The sequence below is a fragment of the Carassius auratus genome, chromosome 13 (genome assembly GCF_003368295.1).
Source record: "Carassius auratus strain Wakin chromosome 13, ASM336829v1, whole genome shotgun sequence".
NCBI classification, from domain to species: domain Eukaryota; kingdom Metazoa; phylum Chordata; class Actinopteri; order Cypriniformes; family Cyprinidae; genus Carassius; species Carassius auratus.
The window spans coordinates 14,700,488-14,725,324 of record NC_039255.1 but is presented as its reverse complement, the minus strand read 5'-3'; the positions used below and the strand labels follow the sequence as shown (position 1 = coordinate 14,725,324).

At 38.7% G+C, this 24,837-nt stretch overlaps 1 protein-coding gene across 1 annotated transcript in view; it reads left to right on the top strand.

Moving 5' to 3' along the window:
- Window positions 1-6,539: 6,539 nt before the first annotated feature.
- LOC113112787 (DNA primase large subunit-like) overlaps window positions 6,540-24,837 on the top strand; it is a 51,896-nt gene continuing 33,598 nt past the window's right edge. The window contains exons 1-7 of the mRNA XM_026278642.1: window positions 6,540-6,655; window positions 7,017-7,168; window positions 7,278-7,390; window positions 7,700-7,794; window positions 8,044-8,164; window positions 8,883-8,978; window positions 9,329-9,466. Coding sequence (XP_026134427.1) covers window positions 7,024-7,168; window positions 7,278-7,390; window positions 7,700-7,794; window positions 8,044-8,164; window positions 8,883-8,978; window positions 9,329-9,466 — 708 coding nt within the window. The 5' untranslated portion in view covers window positions 6,540-6,655; window positions 7,017-7,023. The remainder of the gene's footprint in view (window positions 6,656-7,016; window positions 7,169-7,277; window positions 7,391-7,699; window positions 7,795-8,043; window positions 8,165-8,882; window positions 8,979-9,328; window positions 9,467-24,837) is intronic.

Below are 24,837 nucleotides of genomic sequence, written 5' to 3'. Positions count from 1 at the left end.
TGAAGCAACAAGCAATATTCAGAGAAAGGCAATGCTCACTCCATTAGATATTTATGGAATAAACTTAAACAGCCTTTTTCTTATTACAATGATTCACATTAAGATGAAGAGAGCTAGAAAGAAGATAAAATGGATATCACAGTTGTCTGTAACATTGCTTAGAACAATTTTGTGGGAATGGAAACATTATTTAGGGCAAATTTTACTCAAGTTCATCTTGTTTTCTATGTTGAAATTAAGTAAATCGGATAAATATATTTCAAATAAATTATTTTTATATGGTGTGCCAAAACATCCCTATAAGTTACTTATTACAATCCAAGACAGTTAAAATGTATTTATTAAAAGGTATTTATATAAATTATATACCATTTTAAGTAAATCACAAAAAAAAAAAGCTACTAGAAACTGCGTGAAAGCGAAATTAAAATAAATAAGATTTTTGTTGATTATTGTTTATGCACTAATTACGCAACAAAAATGAATCAATTGAGCCTGTTACCAAAACCAGTCTGAACGATTTGTTCAAGAGAATCGAAAGTCAGTGGACAGTAGGATTGAGCTGAACATCTGCTGCGGATAGGGCGAAAAGTTACTTTAAAAGCGGAGAAAGATTATTTTTTATTTTATTTTTATTATTATTATTATTTTTTTTTTTACATATAAACGTCCTGTACGTAATGTGTTTATTACTTTATTGTACGACAGTTTTATCAAAACTTTTCAGCCTAAGTTCAAAATGAGTAACTAACCAAAAAAAAAAAACTTAGACGGAACAATATATGTGCCTAAATATAGTTTTTTTAAGAATGTCAGGAACCACATGAAAAAAGTACGTACAAATGTACAAGGATATTTGAACTGGTTGTTTGAACCGGTTCTTTGAAACGAACTGTTCAAAAGAACCGATTTTGTGGAAATGATTCAGACACGAATTCACAATTCACCTACAGAAAACATCTCGGTTACGTATGTAACCTTGGTTCCCTGAATAGGGAACGAGATGCTGCGGTGACGTCACCACGTATGGGAACACCTCTGGTGTGACGAATGTCTGAAGCCCTATACCATCCCGCCAATCCTATTGGCCAAATGGCGCATAGCACCACCCTGCGCATGCGCACGCATGATATACCTGGGTGCAGCGCGCCATTTCGCTCAGATTTCATGACTGAAGATGAAGAGTTATCAAGGTACGGAACGGCCAGAACCGCAGCATCTCGTTCCCTATTCAGGGAACCAAGGTTACATACGTAACCGAGATGTTCCCTATCATAGGTCACTTCGATGCTGCGGTGACGTCACCACGTATGGGAACGATATACCAAAACGCCTGACGTACCTGATAACTGAGATCAGAGGAAGCATCTGCTCAAGCGGAGAGAACCCGGGAGCCAGGAGCCATCCTCACATCCAGACTGTAGGACTTGATAAAAATGCTCGGTGAGGACCATCCTGCCGCAGCACAGATATCATCCATAGAAGATCCACTGAGAAAAGCTTGAGAAGAAGCCACAGCTCAAGTGGAATGAGCCTCAATTCCTAAGGGCGAAGCGAGTCCGCGCGCCTCATAGGCCAAAGAAATTGCCTCCACCAGCCAATGGGACATGCGCTGCTTTGTAACCGCATGGCCCTTACTTTTATGTCCAAAACAGACAAACAGCTGGTCAGATTCATGCCAAGGGGCTGTACGATCCACATAAGTCTTTAAGCTCTCACAGGGCAAAGACTTAGATCTCTTGATCCAGCCTCAGCAGGTGAAAAAGCTTCCAGGAACACTTACTGAAAGCGAAAGAGGTTAGATGCGACCTAGGAACATAGTTAGGCCTGGGCCGCAGCAGCACCTTCACAGAGCCCGGTGCAAATTCCATGCATGAGGGTGAAACAGAAAGAGCCTGTAAATCCCCAACTCTCTTGAGGGAGGATAAAGCCATGAGAAGAAATGTCTTCAGTGTCAAGAATTTATACGATACGGGCTCCAAGGGCTCAAACGGATGCCCTGATAAACCTAGCAACACAAAGGATAAACCCCATGAAGGAACTCGAACAGGGCGGAAAGGCCTCAGCCGTCGCGCACGCTGTATGCAACGAGAAACTAATGGATGACGCCCCATAGAGGCACCGCCTAAGTATTCGTGGTAAGCTGAAATGGCTGCCACGTAAACCTTAAAAGTGGCTGGTGTTACGCCATCCGAAAAACAATCCTGGAGGAACTCCAGCACTGAAGCCACTGGGCAGTAAACTGGATCCACATTACGATTGCCACACCAGGCTGTAATCAGTCTCCACTTGAAAGCATATAAGCGTCTCGTAGAAGCTGCTCTAGAATTCAATATAGTCTCAGCGGTTCCAACAGAAAGACCGGGACATACTAATGCACTCCGCTCAGTGGCCACGCCCACAGTTTCCACAGATCCGGCCTCGGGTGCCAAATCAGCCCCTGTGCTTGTGATAATAAATCTTGCCTGAGGGGAATCTCCACGGAGAGCCCGCTAGCAGACTGATAGATCCGCAAACCACGGCTGCGTGTGCCATCGCGGAGCCACCAGCAGCAGCTGTTCCACTCTGTCCCGCCGTATTCTGCATAATACCGCTGGGATCAAATGAATCGGAGGAAAGCATACAGACTGGTCCTGGGCCAGCTGTGAGCTAATGCATCCACGCCCAGGGGCGATGGGGGGCATAGGGAGAACCATAGCGGGCAATGCGTAGTCATGTTAGACGCGAATAAATCCACTTTCGCTTTGCCGAATACCCACCATAAAAGATTCACCGTCTGGAGGTGTAATCTCCATTCTCCCTGTTCCAGAGCCTGTCTGGATAGCATATCCGCTCCGAAGTTCAAACGTCCGGGGACATGAACAACTCGGATCGACAGAAATTTTCTCTGAGACCAGAGAAGAACATGTCTCGCCAGCCTGCACAGGGGGCGAGAGCGTAATCCTTCCTAATGATTCAGGTATGAGACAAACGCTGTGTTGTCTGATCTGAGCAGCACAAGACGGCCGATCAGCAGATTCGCGAATTACTGGAGAGCCAGAAAACTGCCAGTAATTCCAACCGGTTTATATACCAACTGCGTTGTGCAGCTGTCCATACTCCATGGGCTGATAGCCCTTGACAAACAGCTCCCCAACCGGTCAAAGACGCATCCGTCGTGACGGTCTCTGGGAAAGCTCAATCCCCAGCCGAACCCCGGTAGGAGAAACTCGGTTGGCATCCATAGTTTTAACGACATCACACAACTCCGTGTCACCGAAATCGTCGGATGCGGAAGACAACGGGGTGAAATATTTCGTCTTTCCGCCCACTTTTCCACTGAAAAGGGGCGCATGTGAAGTAACCCCAGACAAATTACGGGGAATGCCGCTGTCAATCGTCCAAGTGGTTAACAGATGGAGGCCCTGGAGCCGCAACGGGGCCAGAGCTACATCCATGCACTGAGAAGTACGGGGTCTACGACTTCTATAGCCCCTTTGCTCAGCAGAGTTGACATCTCCTGTCACAACACTGCTATTACCATCAGTCTACCACCGTGGAAAGAATTCAGCGGAAAGAGGCGGGCCTCTAAAAAGCGAATTGGTGTATCCGTGACAATTGTGCGTAACACCCATTGAGAAATGCCGGGCAAGCGTTACACGCGACCCAAAACGATACTAGCAGTTTCTCAAATTTCCGCTTTCTGCAACGTTGTCATACACAATGTCCGTGCACGGAAAAGCCTGCGGCATTCGTGCACAGGGGAAGTGTATGCATAAGAGCTATTGCGTCCCGTTGTGTATAATCCTGAACGTGTCCACGGCAGGAATTAGACCAACGAATTGAACATCAAGCTCTGCCGCTAACTAAAACGGCGGCTGTGCGAGCCGTCATAAATGGGTCGTCTGTGTAAGACCCTAGAATCACCCCTCAAAATCTGAAAGCTGGATTGCGCAGTGTCTGAGGGATTATTAGTTATTATTTATGCCTGGCGTCACAGCCCGATCCAATGCTGCTCGAAGCGCTGTTTGCTGCGAGACAGTCAATGTCAGAGCGTAGGGACTGCAGTGAGTGTGTTAGATGCGCATTAGCGGTCCAACAGCACTCTATAGTGGAGGGCACAGTCCCTGGCGAACATGAAGTAAAGCGCATGCGTAAACTCGCTGCGTTTCGTTGTGTATAATCCTGAAGCGTATCCACGGCAGGATTCAATTCACCAAGATAAAAATCGGGCCACGTCGCCATTGCGAGAACGTGGCGGCTGTATGAGCAGTCATAAACTGGCCATCTTTGCCAGCCTTTTGTACCGCCCCTCAAACTCTGAAGGCTGGATTGTGCAGAGTGTCTGAGGGGGCGCTCAAATGATAACTCAATCCAATGATGCTCGAGGTGCCTTTGCTGCGAGACAGTCAATGTTAGAGCATGGGGACTGCAGTGAGAGGGTTGGATGTGCATTAGCAGTCCAACAGCACTCTCTAGTGGAGGGCACAGACCCTGGCAAACATAGAAGGAAAGCGCAAGCGTCAAACTCGCCGCGTTTCGTTGTGTATAATCCTGAAGCGTGTTCACGGCAGGATTTAATCCAACAAGATGACAGTAGGCCACGCCGCTAGCGAGAACGTGGCAGCTGTGTGAGCCATCATAACTGGCCATATTCGCCAGTCTCTCGTGGCGTCCCTCAGACTCTGAAGGCTGAATAGTGCAGAGTGTCTGAGGGGCGCTCAAATGATAGCTCAATCCAATGATGCTCGAGGTGCCTTTGCTGCGAGACAGTCAATGTTAGAGCGTGGGGACTGCAGTGAAAGGGTTGGATGTGCATTAGCAGTCCAACAGCACTCTCTAGTGGAGGGCACAGACCCTGGCAAACATGAAGTAAGGCGCATGCGTCAAACTCGCTGCGTTTCATTGTGTATAATCCTGAAGCGTGTTCACGGCAGGATTTAATACAACAAGAAAACATTAGGCCACGCCGCTAGCGAGAACGCGGCAGCTGTGTGAGCCGTCATAAACTGGCCATATTTTCCAGCCTCTTGTGGCGTCCCTCAGACTCTGAAGGCTGAATAGTGCAGAGTGTCTGAGGGGGCGCTCCAATAACAGCTCAGTTCAGTGACGCTCGAAGTGCTTGTGCTGCGAGACAGTCAATGTTAGAGCGTGGGGACTGCAGTGAGAGGGTTGGATGTGCATAGCAGTCCAACAGCACTCTTCAGTGGAGGGCACAGACCCCGGCAAACATAGAAGGAAATGCATGCGTCAACTCGCTGTGTTTCGTTGTGTATAATCCTGAAGCGTGTCCACGGCAGGATTTAAACCAACAAGATAAACATAGGGCCACGCCGCTAGCGAGAACGCGGCAGCTGTGTGAGCCGTCATAAACTGGCCAAATTCGCCAGTCTCTTGTGCCGTCCCTCAAACTCTGAAGACGAATTGTGCAGTGTCTGAGGGGCGCTCAAATAACAGCTCAGTTCAGTGACGCTCGAAGTGCTTGTGCTGCGAGACAGTCAATGTTAGAGCGTGGGGGAGAACGAGAGGCTTCTCGTAAAGAACCGTAATAAGAGAATGAAATTTTTCCCGAAATAGACACGACTCGATACGTCTAGACGAGACTAGGTCGCGGCGGAGTTAGGCGCGATCCGTTTGGCTAGAGAGGTAGTCAAACGGCATCGCTATATAATAGCATGTCACTAAATCGTGGCAAAAACCCGCGCCGTTCGTGATATGCGCTGATAAGGCTGCTTCCAGGACCTCGAACCTCTTGGTGGAGGTCCGTGAGAAGGGTAGTTTATCCACCGCGTGGATAGCCACATATTAGCACACTGAGAAAGGGGAAGCGCGTTTCTCCTGTCCGCTCGGAGGGAGAGAACCGCTTATGCCGGTCAGAGCCTACTCTGAGTAGAAGCTGCGGTAGACAACATAGTATAAAGCAAAACTGCTCTGATTAACGCGCTCGAGTAGGGGAGAGCGAGCAAGTGGAAAATCCAGTGCATCACTGTACTCATAGTCAAGCCGCACATATCGCCCCTAACCAACACCTCGTGCGGGGCCTCGGTGACCGCAGAAGCGAACGGTGGGGGTTAGACGCGAGGCGACTGAAGAAATAGACTCCAGAGCGCGGATTACTTTCTTATTTTACCATAGCCGTAGGCTATCACAGAGAGAACATGAGAGAGGCTGCAAACGAATCTCTCATGAGTGCCTCCCTGTGATAAACCCATATACGGCTCTTACCTTTCGTTGACTCATCGCGTCCGCGAAAGAGGAGTTAACACTGCTCGAAGAAAATCGCTGGAGAACGCGAGATGATAGGGCACAGATGATTCGCTATTCCTGAAGGAATGAAATCTGAGCGAAATGGCGCGCTGCACCCAGGTATATCATGCGTGCGCATGCGCAGGGTGGTGCTATGCGCCATTTGGCCAATAGGATTGGCGGGATGGTATAGGGCTTCAGACATTCGTCACACCAGAGGTGTTCCCATACGTGGTGACGTCACCGCAGCATCGAAGTGACCTATGATAGGGAAACAGAACACAACACAGCCCCCGGAAACAGCAGCCCTTCGTGCAGCACGATTGGTGAATTTTCAGAGTGGCGTCATATACCCGCGCTTTGTTTGGAACGTCAGCTTGTTGGCGGGATTCAGGCTTCGGGAAGAGACAGACAGCCACTGTTTTGAGATGTTAGTTTGTTATTAAATGAGAGTTACATATAATGAATATTTAGTTAAAGACACCTGATATTATTGTAACATACGTATTTCATGTTAAATGCGCACGAGGACATTAGTGACAGAAAGCAAATGATGTTACTTAAACTATGAACTATGTTAGCTAGTTAACCTAGCATTATACAAGTTCAGGAACTATAGTTACTGTTTATGAGAGCTGTAACGTTACTGCTGTGTCTGTGTGTATTTATTGATTGTCAACTACTTTGTCTTATTTTTATAATCGCTGTAGGTCTGTCAGTGCTTTTCTATGTGTCTTAAAGTCTCACATTGTCCAGTTTTAGTAAACGTATTGTTAAAACTCTGTGTCTAGAATTGCAATGCAGTTTCCAGGCAGAAGAAAGAAGCTGATCGGCAGCTCTCAGAATGATCTGTATGATCACTGTCTTCAGTTCTATGGACAGCCTCCCCTGGAGAACATCTCTCTCGCTGAGTTTGAAACCTTTGCAGTGGAGAGGTTGAAATGTGAGTCATCTGCATGCCTCAGGTGTTTTTAAGAGCCTTTGAATTAAACATTTTTTATGTTTCAATTATATATTTGTGTGTATACTTATGAATTGCATTTTTTTTCAAGTGCTCAAGACTGTGGAAAACATTGGGGTAAGCTATGTGAAAAACTCAGACCAGTACAGCAAGAAATTGGAAGCTGAATTTTCAAGTCTGAACTTCCCACTCAAGACAGAATTGGTGAGAACATTTTCTTCATATATACTGTTTTTTTTTCTCATGCTGCACATTGACTACGTTCATTTAAAAAATCTTCAAAACATGCAATTGTCTATAATGAAACAAACTATCCTATGTACACAACACACATACACAACTTAAGAAAAGAGGATGGATGTTTCATTTTACTATATTTTGCTCATAAGTCTTAGAATATTTAAGACTAAGAGTTGTCTTTATGCTTTCAAACTCTTTAAATGAGTACACTCGCTTTATGTTATACAGTAACTCTTTTTTTTTTCCCTCAAACAATCTGCTCTAATCACCCAGGGTGACCGGAAGGTTCAGGGAGGAATATCTGAATATGAGAAACGAAGAAAAGACCATATCTCCCATTTTATTCTTCGCTTGGCGTATTGCCAGACGTAAGTGTTAGTCATGTGTAAATCAGGATGGACTGTTTGGTTTGGTCAATTATCTTTTTCTATGAATCTTTTTTTTTTTTTGAGCTATGAATATTCATTTATGTAACATTTATAATCGAAGTTGAAACTAAACCGTTTGCAGAACTACATGCAGTCATATTCTTTTGAATATATATATTAAGGTTAATTTATTGGTAAATTTTGAAATGTAAGGTATAAATGAAACCATATACTTTTATTTCTTTTTAGGGAGGACCTGAGACGATGGTTTATCCAACAGGAAATGGATCTTTTCCGTTACCGATTTGGTGAACTTACTCCAAAGCACAAGACCGACTTTTTGCATAAAAATAATTTGAAGTACGAGACGGTGAGACTGCTTTACATATTAATTGAATTTTTGAAACCTCCCACAACTCACTTTCTTTTGATTTTATCAGAAAAATCTGTGTATTGTATTAGTTTACAAAAAAATAAAAAATTGATAAAACTGTCTATTTTCATAGAACTATTTACAGACACAATATGTAAAAGTGATTTCTCATCTGTAGGTGTTATTTTCTTTCCAAATCAGATTCAAAACTCTTGGCCAGCTTCCCAATAAATGGCTGGCCGGTCACTTTGTCGAATGTTTTGTAACTAAAACATGCTTGCTAAATCTTCATTTCATTTTTTATTTCTTATTTGAAAGATAAGATATGTACAGGTCTGGGCCAGTGGAAGAGTGTGTTTTCATGTACAGTCCTGTAGGGGGCAGTTCTACATTAAAACATTGTTCATCTCTCAGTTCATGTCTTTCAGTTCCACTCTCTTAACAATCCTAATATGATTTCAGAACTATGCCTGAATGCTTATGTTTTCTAGCCATAAATAAATGCTAATGCCATTATGCTACTGCATAAAGGTTAAACAATATATTTTGTCATAACCTTTTTACATGATAATTTAAATCTGCTGTTTTTCTTCCAATGTGCTCTCTGAATTGTGGTGATAAATGCCTTTGTCTTCGCCAAATATTGTCCTTGCTTTAGCTCTTCTACTTCAAACTAAATGTCAGCTGTGCAATTTCTTCCCCTTTCATTTTACAGGTAAGTGCAGAGGAAAAGAAAAGCCTAAAAGACAAGCTCATCACCTCCAGTTATGGATTAAGTGGAATCACAGTGGAAGAATATGACTTCTATAAAGTAAGTTAATGGTAACATCTCCATTATAAAAATGATACAGAGTTCTGAAAAGCTATTTAATGCTGAATCTTTTTAACTTAACTCTGTAACTTAGTATCTTGTAAAAATATAAGACGGCACGTTAGAAAGGTTCATTTGAAATCATTACATTTATTTTAAAACAAGTTAAAGTTTATATTGCATATTCCAAGTCTTATAAATGCTTGTCAAAACTAGAATGAGGTTTTATTAGAATTTATTTATTAACCCATCTGTCGATAATTTAAAATAAGCATAAGCTGTAATACTTCGACATTATGAATGTACAGTTGATTTAAAAAATTACCAATAAAGTGTTTTCTGTGTCAAAGGTCCCATTTCAGGATGCCCTGGATTTAGTGCGCACAAGGAAAGTCTACTTGCTGGCTGGAAATGCCTACATTCCCCACCATGAAATTGTCACGATTGTCCTTAATGACTTCCGAACAAGACTGTCCAAAGCACTTGCGGTAAGTAACAAAATTGGAGCCCCATTACACAACAATCGGTGTTCACCACTAGAGATTAATTTGTAAGTGACGAGATGGATATTTTAAAAGAAGCCTGTGCTATGTTACTTTGAAAGAAGGCATTATTAGAAGGGATTTTACATTTGGTTTTGATTGAGAGTGGTTTCGGATTCACTCCGAGTTCAAAGATACAAAACTACCCACATTTACCTTGTATTCCTTCAATAAAACTCAAAGGGTTTCTATTTTGAAGGGTTCATGGGGGTTGTTGTAAGCTGCAGAAGCAGAGCTTGTAGTTAACAGTTAGAGTTGATGGGGGGGGGTGCGTTAAGGCGGTCTTGGAAGTCTAGAGAGGTAATGCAATCGAAAGGTTATAGCAGTCATGTGATTGCTGTTTTTTTTTCTCTAAGTGTAGAAGAGTGGGTGTAAGAGATGATAGTTTGGAGAGGCTTAACGTACAGTGCTTGATGGCACACACTGAGAAGTCATGGGTCATTTCCACCTTCAGACGGAGATTAAAAGGTGACTAGACGATGGAGGAGGTCATAGGGAGGGTTGTTGGTCAGGAAATCAAAAGCAGCTTTTCTGTTAGCTCCTGCCGAGATTGCTGTAACCCACCATGGAGGCATCTTGGTTTTTTTCCCCAACCCTGCCAAATGGCAGCAAAATGTGCTTCCCTGCAATAGGCTATTATCCTTTGAAAGACTTCACATGTGTTTGTATTCCTACCATTGAGTTTCTCCCCTTGCATCATGTTTAGAATGCATGTTAATGTGATGTGTTTCAGGATATTTCCAGCAGACGGCACGCTGAGGGCTTTTCATGCTCGAGCTTTGCTGATTCCTTGTTGTCTTTTGTGCAGCAGCACAAGCACAAATATTCAAGTATACAGGGCCATTTTACAGGGCTATTTTTCTTTTGAAAATAGTTAGGCACAATGTACTGGATATGCTATATTGAAGAAATGTATTACAGTACATTTATATACACAGACTTATTGGGTCTGTAAGTTTTTTTTTGTGTGTTTTTTTTTTTTTTTTTTTTAGAAATAATTAGATTTAATAATTTTAAATCTCAAGAATGCATTAAGCTGACCAAAAGTAAACCATTTATAATGTTATAATATATAAAAAAATAATGCCGTACTTTTTTCATCAAGGTTTTTGTTAGCATGAGTTCATCTGTTATTTTATTAAGGGTTACGTATAAAATGACACTCTAAATATAAAGTGCAGTTTAAATATATCATTTATCTGCAGAACGGTGTGGTGGCTGTTAAAGTAATAGCTGCCTGTTTGTCATCTTCACTCCATTAATATCTGAGATTCACATGTGAATGTCTGATGGTAAACAGTGTAGCAGCAGCAGGTTTAATTGCTGCTATAACTGGAGAAATGAAAATGTGTGCAGGATATAGGGAACAATAATAAATTTGGGCAGCTTTGTGAACTCCGATTACTTAACAACATTAGTCTGCCCAGCTTGGGTTTAATTGGGCATTTTAATTGAAACTGGGGAGCGGTTGTGTTCGGTTGATCGCTGGTAAGTGGAGAAGAGACAGGCTTTGTGCATTTAGTGCTGGCATGTAGTCTGCATTCATTTCCTTGTGCTTCTGGGATTGAGCGTTCTTTGTGCTAGTTGAAGATGTTTTTTAGGAAATGTGTTTTGTGCCATGCTGTTTCTGAGTTTTGTGTCGCACCTGAATCTTGGGCATGAAGAAGTGTCATAGATGGATGATGCAAAATTAAGAAAGTCTCATCTCAGCATGGTAAATTATCTTTCAGCTTGGCAGATTTTTCTCTTTTCGTCATCTACATGCCATCTCGTCAAGGCCGGCCATCATAGTGAGTCTGCCAGGCATTTGGACAGCTGGTGCTAGGGGTTTTATTTCAGCAGCATGTTCTCTGAGAAAAGTCATTCAGATTATTATTTGGTAAGTTCTTGTCTGACCGCAGTGGAGAACAGACACTGCTAGTCAACGGTCTCGCTCGTGCCAGTATATTGAAGCTGTATAAGCCTCCACAATAATACATGCTGGCTAATGAAAGCATATGCTGCCTGCCTGTTGTTTTTCATTCAGGATGGCCACGCTGAAAGAAAATTTAAATCTGTCAATCTTCATATTCCCGTCAACTCCATAAATCAGGCTTGGAATGGGTCTTTTGTGATACTCCGAATCATTTCCAGTGAGATTGTCTAAAATCAGCTGCTTGGTTTTAAATCTTTAGTTTAACTCTAAATGTCCATTTTAGTAGAGCTTCCACTGACCAGAAATTGGTTGAAACCAGCTTGTACTGCATTGCCATTGAAAAATGTACATTAATTTATTTTGCACACCCATTTTAATGCTTTTAAAACATAAAAGTCCCCCCCCCCACACTTTTTGTGCTGTTGAATTTTTTTTTTTTTTTGAGGGGTGGGTAATTTCCACTGATTTGTCACCGAGATCATCTTATTTAGCTGGCTTACATACTGATAAAAATCAGTTTAACATACTGATACTCATGACACATGATGGTCTTATATCTAGTGCCATATACATTTTTTTTTTTATAGAAGTACAGTGTTCAGCTGATGAAAATGTTTTCCAAAAAAAAAAAAAAACTTTCAGTATACAAAAAATCCATAAAACTGTTTTAAAAGGTATGAGTTGTGAAAATGACCTGGTCCAGGACCTTTATACAGTGCATGCCATTGTAAAGAATGTAAGTCCATCCCTCACAGCCTAGTTTCATTTGTGTTCAATTCAATATGGTGTCTCACCTGATTAAGGTCTATAAATAGATCTACAGATGATGATGATCTTTTGCAATTTTAGTGCTCATACCCCATGTTTCATTGGCGGCCTGACAAACCTTCTGAAACTTAGTTTCTTTGGAAAGTTTCAAAGGTTCTCCTGGCAGGCAAGCTCAACTTGCAAATTATGATTAAAAAGCCTTGTGTCCTGTTCAGTTTTTAAAAGAGCGGTCACCAGCCAGCAGAATGTGGTGAAATACAAAGGTAGTTATTTAGAGTTAATTGTGTCCATGACGAACAAACAGAACATCTGACATGGGGATACGTTCTTAATCAGAGCTGAGCTGCAGCTTATGGTCCGACATTTAAAGCTCTATTTCCATCAAAGTCGATGTAATTCCCTCTCCTTGTTCAAAAGTCATCATGAATGAAGCGGCTCACTCTGCAAATATTCAACACTTTTTGAAAATAAGACCTCTGGTATAATCAGACTGTCCATTGGTGGAAATTATTATTAGCCTGAGCCTTATAAAGCGTGTTAAAGACTACACCATCTCACTAATTCTTTTTCTGTCATATTGGTAATGAGGGTTGGTTTAAAGCTTCAGTGTTCTTGACTTTCACACTGTTCCTAGGATTCTTTTTTTTTTTTGCTAGTCAGATCAGTAGTTCGGGTTTTAAGAAGTTCAAATGATTTATTAGGTCATTTTTCCAAAAAAGTACAATTTAACTGTAGATGGAAAGAAATTAATATATAGCCACACTTTTGCTGGATAACAATGGTATACTCTGATTTGTAATTTTATACCTATCAAGATGCTTCTAAGGTATTAGAAGTCTTTCAAGTATACCAGCCATATATAATATTATCATGGTGATATTAACATTAGCATAGTTTTCAATAACAATGTTCACTTTATCACAAAAAACCAAATGTTTAAGTCTGTATCATATAAAAAGATACATACATGCTTAATAAATGTATGATGTAGTGACTTTTCAGTAGTGGCCGCTCCATCAACATCCTACTATATCAGCTAGCCATTCACATTGTTAAGGTTTGCTTTAAAAATTGTGAAAATTGTGGAATTGTGAAAATGTGAAAATTTAATTGGTAAGTTATATATTTTTACTCTGGATCTTTTATAGATTTAATCACCAGCCAAGTTTGCTGACTTAATCATGTCAGTGTTTTTTTCTCTCATTTAGCAGAGCCAGTCCTAGTTATGAATCTAAAAATATCATAAGTGCCCTCTCTGTGTAGTTTTAGATATTTGAAAGTTAGGTTAGATTTTGTGTTCATTCGAGAGTTATTACCATAATTAATCTGACATAAAACAATACATATTTAATTAACTCTGTTTAAATACTTTAGAAAGGAAGTTCTAAAACATTTTTTCTCATTCGGGCTCTCATGTAGGTTGCTATGTCTGCTGTATACAGTACACTTCCATTTAAAAGTTTGAGGTCCGTAAGATTTGTTTAAAGAACATATAAATTTAAATCTTACTGACTTCGTAATTTACTTGAATGGTAGTGTTTAAGGAAATAAATGAGATCTTTCATGATCTTATATTCTCATATGGCACACCCCTTGATTGAATTTTGACTGCAATAGGCTTCAGCGAGTTTATTGTGCTGCTTTGTGTTTTTAAGCCTCAACATGCTTTTGAGTGACTTTTTCATATCAGCCATAAATGCTAATAAATAATCCATCATCAGTTCAATCGTAGATCCAAATAAACCTGATCATTGAACATCTCTAATAATTGTATTTATTGTAACACAGTAATGTTATCCCTTTAATACCTGTGCTCTATTGAAGTAATACGATTTTAAAAGGCCTCCAAAGATTCTGTTTAATTTTGTAAAAGTGTTTCTTTTTTATCACCAGGTTGTGAAATATTACCTTGTCGCTAGGCATCACACACTTTTTGAAAGTATAGCTTAATCTAATTGAGTGTCACCTAGGTAGAGTAGAAAAACACAAGCACTTCCACTCTGCCTGCCAGCGAATTGAAGCTGTCAATCCAGAGCCCAATTTTATCCATTTAGCTATAGCTGGCTAGTGCTGTGGAGGTGTCGATGGATGGATGGACACATGCTGAAGAACATGGCAATTGGAATCTCTCAGTCTTGCTGGGTCCTTCCGTAACTGAAAAGCCATCTTGAACAGGTGAAGGTTTACTTTCTCTTGTCCTCTTGGGTGATTAACGAGCAAGCACGGCTGTTGTGTGTCCAGACGAAGGGCTGATGTATTTCTCACTTCATTATCAGATCAATGCGGAGGGACTCTGATAACCGCTTAAGTCAACAAAGCATGGGGATTGGCTCAGATATATATATATTTTTTTTTGTTTGAAAGTGTTTATGCATCAACGAGGAATGAGTATCTGTTTCACTCTGAATAGTCCAATATTAACTGTATCTTAATTAAGTCAAGTATTTGAATAAAATTCCCTCATGGAAATTATCAGTTGGCTTACAAATGAACTATATATGCAGCAATGTGCTTGTGCATTAAGCAGTAAATTATAACAGGGTTGTTAATGGATGGATAAATGCACTTTAATGATTTTGAATCGAACCTTCAGTGCAAATCAGCATCTGTTGTACTGTGCACAGATATGTAATTATGCATGCTCAAAAGACATTGCTGGACTACATAGAGTGCAAATATAAAGTGAATGTTACCTGTAATTTTAAAGTAAATTTCTAAAGTACTGCGGTGAAAGCGGTTATTAAAAAATAAATATAATTTAATCATACAGTTACTATTGTTTTGCATTAACAAGTGAAGTTAATCATAATATTACGTTTATTTCTTGGTGATGCATATTTGATAGTAAAGCACTGAGCTTGAGTTGGGAAGCATACAAAGTGTACTTTTATTAATAACAGTAATGTGCAAAATCTAATTTTATATGGAAAATTCATGTACACTTCTTATTAAATGTACGGTACTTTTTCTAAAGTATTATACTGAATTGATCAACTTCAGTGCTCTTTACTTGTATACTTGAATCAGTCGCAAATTGAACATGTTTGTGCTTTACAAGACACTTTGTGACTTTTCTTACTTTATACACATGAAAAGTGCAAAACTTACAACTGACAACATTTGATTTCTTGATTTGTATACTATAATAGTGATTTTAGAATTACAAATTATAAAGCAAACAAGTGGAAATTAATGACTAATAAGTAGGTCTGCACAATTAATCAAATTTCTAATCGCAGTTACAGTTATGGATGCCACAATTATGTAATCGTTGAAATAAAGTGGAAATTAATCATTCAAAGACCACTTATGTTATTCTGCATGCCTAAGATGCATTTTTTTTTTCTACATGTTATCATAAGGGTTCTTCCATTATTTTAATTTTAGTTTTAGTGTAACATTATAAAACCATTCATATTTGTACTTTCTTATAGACCTAATTTAAAGAAGAAACCAATCCGATTTGCTTAATACTATAGAAAAGCACAACGTTTTTCAGTTAGTGTGTTTTCACCTTGTTTATTTCATATAATCATCAATGTAAATTGTGATAATAGTAATTAATAATCTGTTATTAATCACAATTACAATTTCAAGGGAATAATCGACAATTATGTCATAATCGTGCAGCCCTACTAATAAGCCAATAAGTGCTCCTCTCCTCCCATATATTGGTTATAGTAGTAATGATGTCTTTATAGATTTTATTTTAAATAAGTGTTTGTTTACCACAAACTATACTATATTTTGGTCATCCCATTAAAATGACACTTAAATTGTATAATTTTAGAGCTTTAAAGTGCTGGAAATAGTTGAAAAACTTGAAAGTCATTGAAAAGTGTTTGAATTTCTCCTTCAAAAGGTTGTACAAACCCTGAAATAAATAATGTAAAAACCTTTTGACTATTTCTGACAACACAATGTTTATAATTAGCGTTATTACTTCTTGTTTTCTGACATGCGTCAACGCTGTTTGATCTGTTTATTTTCTGCTCAGAATTCTGAGCGTAATTGGAATTTTTAGATCTCACAGCAACCTTATTATTTATTCTGCAGTGAATTCAAGCACGTTTCACTGGATCTCGCAGTGCTGTGCAATAACTGGTTCCCGAGAGTTTCTCATGCACAGCAGAAATGACAGGACTTATGAGTTTGGTTTACAAAATTTAGTTGCACCGGCAGAAGAAATGGTCGCAAAATGCAACCATTTGGTAGCAATCTGGTAGCAGGTTTAAATAGCTTGTGCCATTTCTTGATGGTTTGTGCAGCATTTGTAATTTTTTTGTAGTTCTCCTTCCATCTAGTGTACTGGCCAAAAAACATTAATGGAAACTAGAAAGGTTTTCATTGTAATGCAATGGCATCTAACTGGAGAGGCAGCATTTATATCAGTGTGGTGAGAATGTGTAGTTAAAAACACATCCGCTTCTATATTTTTAATTGTCTTTGAGTCTCATTCTATATGTTCCACCCACAAGTTTGCAGTCCAGTGTTCTCGTGCTGTTGATTTATGAATGTGTAATGCCAGGCTGGAGATCTCTCCCTCTCTTTGCTGTACCAAATGTCCTGATGAATGCTAGAGGAGAGAGATGACCTCCTTGTGGGATCCAGATAACAAGATTGATTCGGGTTCTTTGTCGGCAAGTCTTGCCTGGGATGTAATGATGTGAGCACTCCATGCATTTATCAAAGCTCCACTTGTAGTCTTGTCTTCAGTGTCTCCCCTCTTGCTTAAATGCAGAACAGGGAGCGTTTTAAGTTGTTTCCTGTCTTTAGGGAAGATGAGAGCCTTCGGGCATGTTTTGTACAAACAGTTCCAGAGAACAGAAGCATTAATCATTTTATAAATATTTCTGGCATAGCACACAGGTTTCATGCCACGGATATTATGAGAAACATATTGACGATTAACAGGATTTTTATTTGTTTGATTTGATTTTATTCATTGTTCTGCCTGTACAGTAGCTGCAAAATATTTGTGAGATAGAGTAATTGAGAAAGCATGATGCATGGAAATTTGCAAAATAGTTTAGTAATGAAGGTAAAGATTTATAATGTGCAATTGGAAATGTCAAACAGGTGAATGTTCAGGAAGAGACCAATATACAGAATAATGCGTTTTGAATTATGAAAGGAGCTCTTTATTAGATGTTAATGATTTCGTGTGAATTATTGATTTTCTTATAGACTGGACTAACTTTTAATTTATTGCATGGATTTTATACTGCTAATTCCTCTATTTTAGCCTTGAGGATGTTAATGTGACACATTATGGATCGTTAAAGAACTGGAAAGTGGCAGCAAAAGTACAGCATCAGGTCTTTCTCTTTTTGTGGAGGTGAAATCTTTCCAAGAAAAAGGCTTCACACACTGTGCTCCTCTCAACACCGCCCACTTGTGAAACGCGGTTGTCGCTTCAATTTTCCAATTTTCCTCTCACAAAAAGCTAGGGCTTCTGAAAGGCACTTGAATATAAATATTTTAGGCTTGTAATTATTTGAGGGGGAAGCATTGATGTTTAAATATTAAAGGCTTCATCTCTTAGTATGCTGTGACAGTATTTAAAGGGGCTCTCAAACTGTCCTATTGCACAAAGTCTCAGACGTCTGTTACAGCATCAGATTATAGCTCAAGTATGGACGGGTAATTGTATTTTCAGCTGTTTTATTAGCATCTTTTTTCTGGTTTGATATTAGATCTACATGCTTGACATTCTTCACACTTCAATCGAACACTTTAGGATAAATTTGCAGATTGTTGATGTAATTTAGTTTATTTCTTTTTCACCCAGAGTGATGGATTCAGCCTAGGAGATAGCTTTAAGAATTGTGTATTACATTTCTCTCTATTGTTTCAGAATAGCTCATAGAAATGTTCTTATAGATTAAATGAATGTTTACCAAAACTGATGTTGAATAAGTTTTGGTTGTGTCATGTTGCACCATCGTGCAAACTCTGAATTTTCATATGAATGATTTTAATTTCCAAAAAGCAACCACCGTGATAAATATACTATTAATATTAGAATTATAGAAATATAAGAAATTTTTTTTACTATATAATGGGACCTTTTCTCATTTATTTTGAGTATATTTTATGTTAATAATATGTACAAAGTCCGCTATTATTTCAATAATCCTCAGCATCTAATTGTTACTTGTATTGTCATGTGTGCATTTTGGCAGTAAAGGGCATAAAGCAAGTCTTCTAGATGATTTAAGATTTATTAAAAAATGTTTTACCTTTGTGCCACATTTTTTGCCATGGTGTTAAACACTATTACTTTTTGCAATTTTATAGACCCTCTATAAAACCCCCATTAAAAAACTAAAACAGCTGCTGGAAACTTGGATATATGAGGTAACCTCATTTTAAAAATGTGATTTCAGTACCAGGAAAAATCCATGTGCATTTAACTTCTTTTTCTTTTTTTTTTCAAGCTATAAAATATTTTATCAGGTAAAAATCCTTAATACTTAAGTTATACCAGTACCCTGGTACTCGACTAACTTCACAAACATTCCTCACTCCCTGTTGTGACTTTTTCCCATTTTTCCTAGAAATTACTTCTAAATCATCATGAATGTACTGCTTCTCTAACATTATATATATATATATATATATATATATATATATATATATATATATATATATATATAAATACACTTTATATGAATGCTGGTTTTTCTTCTGCTGCAGTGCCAGCAAGCACGTTGATGCTTATGTCTGTTACACTCAACATCAGTATTACTCCAAATATATTTTTCTGCACTTTATTTTCTACTAAACTTGCATTGTCCTCATTGTCTGTTGCTCTTTGCAGTCGTATCTGTATTGTACCAATGACTATAGAATACCCAAGACATGTCACTCGTATAGTTTTGAATGGGGAAATATGCCACGCTCAATATGGCTGTTCAATCACAGGAAGCCCCGCCTTCTGAATGAAAGAGCCAATAACTAATCTGTAAAGGCATCTCGTCACTGCAGCTTTCGTTAGAAGCGTCCCGGTTGCTGTAGAAACAGCGTTCTGAGACGTGCTCTTAGGACTGTGCATGCACACTGGGTGATCTTGCCTGAGAAATAAGCTTTTTATAATGCTATTTGAGCAAAAGTAACAACATTTATGACAAAGTTGTTGTCAGATTTCTTTGGTGATTTCAAATATGAGATTTAATCCTAGCTTAGTGAACTGTTTTGGAGAATTTGATGTTTCCCCATTCAAAGAGATGCACTTGGATGCTCGAGAGGCATTTCAAAGATGGCCACTGAGTGACATGACTTGTCTTAAAGAGACTTCCATATCTAGTGTTTATTTACATTTTAGTAGTCTATTTTAATGTAGTTTAATCCGTGTTGTTTTGTCCAGTCTTGCAGTCTGGTGTTGTTTTATATGAACTGCGGTCCTGAAAGAAAGTTGTTTCGATTAGCTGTGTACACACTGTGTATGCTTGAAATGACAATGAAGCCACTCTGATTCTGAGTCTAAATCACGAACAGCTATAAACGTCATGGGGCCTTTGAATATTGTTATAGACGGTAGGGGGCCTTGGAGTCAAAAAGGCTGAGAACCACTGCTCTGACTTCCTAGAATTCAGCCTGTCTGTTGTCTGCTTCTGTTTTTTCATAAAGTGAACATGTCACATAGGCATCATGGGAAATGTAAAATTGACTTCCATTGAGACATAACCTTCGAGTTTGCTCTCAGTCTGTTCATCCCTCAAGTACCTCTGTTCGCACATTGAGTGAAGGCCACTAAACTGCACAGTAGAAGAAGAGTGGAATAGGATCACTGTTTGCTTTTCATATCACACTGAATACATTTAAGGACAGAAGATGATGATGCTAGATAAACGCATTAACTCGCCTCAGTACAAACTCTACAGTGTGTACAAAATACAGACCCAGCACATATTTTTCCGGTGACAAGTTTAGTAGAGTGAGATCGACATGAATTTAAAAAAGGGAAAATAAATTGTCCTTAACTAAGTAATATAAATGATATTAAAGAGCCACACAGATGGGAAATCAAATATTACCTGTATTACAGTGTATGATGTAGCTGTCCATCAGTGTAAACAATGTGCAAAGTAATTAAACCAAAAACTACACGATTTATAAAGTTATTGGCTTCTAAAGTAGTCGACTCTGAATCGCTGAAACGAGTCGTTGTAGATTTCAAATCTTTTGCCCATCTCTATGTACGTCACTAGGAACACTTTGCATAATAAACTCCGCCTACCGTCTTCAGAGAAACAAAACTCTGACCTGCCCCAAAGAATGAAGATCAGAAGAACCAATGGTTAAAATTAATTTTTACCACAATACCAGAGCAGTACAACAAATCCCTTTTGTTGTGTTCACAACATTTCACTGATGACTGCTTTTCTAGTCTCGGTGAGTACAGCGGGATTTTCAAAGCGTTTGGCCATAAAAGAGGGTTCATTACCAACTTTACTTGGACCAACAAGCATCTCCGAATCACAACCTGCAAGTATGATTATGAAGTTATGTGTTTGTTTTCTCCCGAGCGTCTTATCAGTATGTGTGCTGTCTGCGCTGATCTTCATGTACAAACACGTCATTAAAATGAAGTGTAACTCCGTGAATACTCAACGAAGAGACATGAGAGAGATATCTATAGAAAGCTTGACATGTCTACTTTAAAACTAAACAAGTGCTGCTGAATATTCTGTGATAAAGTAATCCATATGAAAACAACACGATGTCTGTTTTTAATGTCTCCCTTCGTTATATCTAATGTGACCACACCCCCGCGCTGAACGCGCTATTCAGATTCAAACTGAAGCACGGCTTGAATACACCCACACAGAAGAAAAAGCAGCGAGACTGTTCAAGTTTTTTATTTGAGAGGAATAAGACATAAATCACCCCAAAAAGATGCCAACGCATTGTTTACCGTGAAGTTTTGTGCGGAACAACCAATCAAACCTATGTCAGTTGACCAATCAGAACACAGTATAATACCGAAAGGTGGGGTTTAAGGAAACTGAATCTTTTGAACAGCTTCGCGCGAACCGTTTGGGGATCTCTGAGAATTTAGGTAATTTTAAAATGATATTTTGACAAAATGACAAAGTTTTGTAAACCTAATGTACAGGACTTATAAACAGTGATAGGAAGCTTAGAATGTTCATCTTACTGGCTCTTTAACAACATGTACTTGCTATGTAGGGTTTGATTTAGTTTCTTGTAATTACGGAGATTTGTAATTCATGTAATGTAATTTACTGTTGCTACTAGAGTAAATAAATGTAACAAAGACATTAATATATATAAATTATATTGCTGAAAATAATAATAGTCCTCTGCGCTTGTCTCAGAATGCGTCTTTTGAAAATTCACACAAAGCGACTCTCACTCACATGAGCGAGCTCTGATTTGCCTATGATTCTGGGCTTTGTCAGTGATCTCCATTTAACTGTTGGCGAATGGAAAATCAGGGCTTAAATGATGTTGTATATGGGCGACATTGCTGTTGTTACCGTTTTTACACAGTCTAAATAAGTCATCATACATGAAATAAATCTGTCTTTATATTTTAGAAAGCGGGTCTCCTGCAGTCGAACATCATGCAGTATTTTGGAGATCTTGCCATTAAAAAGTTTTAAATCCCCTGCTTTCATTTTGTCTACCCAGGTCTGGCTGAAAGTCTTAGGTGATGTCTGCTGTGCATCATAGCAGCAGTCCTACACAATTTCATAGGTTTCATCGTGTCTTCATAAAAGAAAAATGACTTCTGATCTGAGTGTCCAGGTGTCTGGATTCCTCACAAAAGTGTTTCCCAAGTGTCTTTTGTGTTAAAATGCTTTGGTTCCTTTTTGTAAAGTCAGTCAGTAATCTGTGCGGACCAAAGGATAGTAAATGATCCTGCAACATGCATCAATTCACAGCAGTCAGCCGGCTGTATGGTCTGCCAAGTTTTAATGCCAACTCTGCAACTCTGCTGCTGTCCCTGAGCTCCAGTAATTTGCATCGAATGACATTTTGCTGTAACGCTAACAAGAGAAGCCGTTGTTTTCAATCAATCAGCTCGTGAAAGGCTCTTGAAGTCAGCACAGGTATTCTCTGGAAAGTGCCTGAGATTATTGTGCTTACACAGCAAGTGTGATGCTGGTCACCAAGGTTAACACAGATCCTCCCTATACGCAATTACACAAGCTCTGTAGGGGTCCCCGAAACACCAGGGGCCCCCCTTGCTCTCAAAGACGATTTAATTTTAGTTTCATTTTTAAATTTGGCCAGCTGTTATGAAAACATAAATGATATATATATATTTTTTATGTGGTGTCTTGCTTGAGACTAAAAAAACAAGTTGAAAGCGTACTGAGCTGTAGAATGGACACGGTTTCTCAGCTTGCTTCAAGACGGAGTGAAACACAGACAAATGCGATTCATTCGTTCATTACTACTCATACCCCACACCCCGGCCAACATTTAAGTTTTTGTAAATAACATTTTTAGGAAAGGCAAATAAAAGCTGAACTTTTTTTTTATGCACATAAAAGCTACGCTTGTTGTGGGAATGCTTTCATTTTTAATTAAATATACAGTGCAACAATGCATAATTTATTTTGTTTGTTTAAAAAAAAAAAGTTATAATCTCCTTGTAATCTGCCTTGTGTTAGACATACATCCTACATCTCTATATCTTTGTTGTTCAGATTCCCCTCAGTAGTTCCAGTTAATCTTGTCAGTTATTGCTGATTGCTTATCGAGATTCTGATGTCTCCATTAACAAAGGGGAGATGACTTTTGCAGCCTCGTTCCAGACTATGCTAATCCAGCACTCAATATGGCCTATCTGTGGATTTATGAAAGTAACAGTGGGCTTTCTAATTTACGGCTTTACACAGATCCATCTTCAGGAAAACACGCAGAAAGGTCTGGTCAATATGTTATGATCAGATCCAAACATTTAAAAGCTCGGAGCATGGTTGTTCAGGATTTAAGCAGCTTGCAGGTTGCGCAAAGCAGCTGGCCATTCACATAAACGTTATTGTTGTTGCAGGCTTATGGGTTTTGAGAGGTTTGTCTTCTCCAAGGACTTCTTTAAGACATTTAGGACACGAAAATTAAGCCATTCTCTCATGTGCTGAACCATGTGATTCTTTCAGAAGTTTTTCTCAGAGTTTCTGCTCTCAGTAATGTTTTTTTATAAGCTGCTTATGAAATTGTATGAAATGGCAGTCATCCAAATTCTTCCCTTTAAACCCAAAGCAGAGTTTAAAACGAGTACGAATTCTAATGCAAGTTGTGTGTATGTGTAGGTACTGTATAACAATATAAATAAGTGTAAGTGTGTGTTTGTGAAACCTGCAAAACGTGCTCTGCTCACTATATCCGTATGTGCTGTACACTGCTGATCTTGTTAGATTGCTTTCTTGTGCTCATAATGCAGTGCAGTGACTGTACCTTTCCTCCGCTAAAGATCACCAGATTCCTTTCGCATAGAGATGAACTAAGCTGTTGGCGCTTTTGCTAACAAGCAAAATCCAGAGTGCCTAGCTGCTCCTCAGAGAGTCCAACAAGCCTCTGTAGGACCACAATGACGCCAATTAGCCGCTTCGTCTTCTCACCATTTGCATAGCCTCTAGCAGTGTGCGCAAGGGCTATCTAGGAGTTGAAGTCCCTGACAAGCATGCCTCTCAATTATTTCTTGTATATTTCATCACAGTTGAATCACCATCTGGACCAGTCCGCTCATTAGCTTTTCCTGTCTGGACAATTTCACATGTTTTTCGTTGCCAGCTCTTTAGTCAGTGTGACATGTTCAGAGGGAAGGATTGTTTCAAAAATAAAATAGCTGTTTTTATTTCTATTGGTGAACCACTATTGATTTTGAGGTTTTGATGCCAATGTTGATACACAACACACTGTTTGAGATTCAAAGTCGAGATGCACAATAAAATTCCAGCACAAACTAATATTTGATCATTGTTAAACTAATACTGCTATTGAATTCACTCTTTATTAAGTATTTATACACTGCAGTTCAAAAAAAGTTTAGACTTATACTCACCAAGACCATATACCATTTATTTGATCAAAATAGTCAAAAACAATTAAAATGATGTGTTTTGTTTATAAATATTTATATTAATAAATAAGATAGAATTTATTCCCATGAAGACATAGTTAAATTTTTTAATTTAGAATTTTACATTTCTTTCCCCCAATATTCTTTGAATAGAAATAAAAAACTTTTATTAAAAAAAATAAAAAAAATAATAATTTGTAACATTTTACATGTCACAACGTGATGCTTCCTTGATGGATAAATGTATTAATTCAAATATTTAAACATTGAATTAAAATAATTATTTCTCATTATTATGGTTTTTTGTTTGTTTTTTAAGTATTTCTCTAGTAAATGTTAGATGCTTTTCAAAAAGATATTCAAGAAAAAAAATGTATACAATTTAAAATGAAACTAAAATGATTGTCTTAGTGTTAGGAGCATGATTATTAGATTTTAAGTGTTAAATACACAATCAGGGTTGTTTTTTACTTCCTACATTGAAGGAGTGTGTGTTTTCAGGTCTGTACAGACCTTGACTTCGGGGAAATGCTGCAGTATGCATAATATAGACGTGTCTGCAGAGTCATTGGT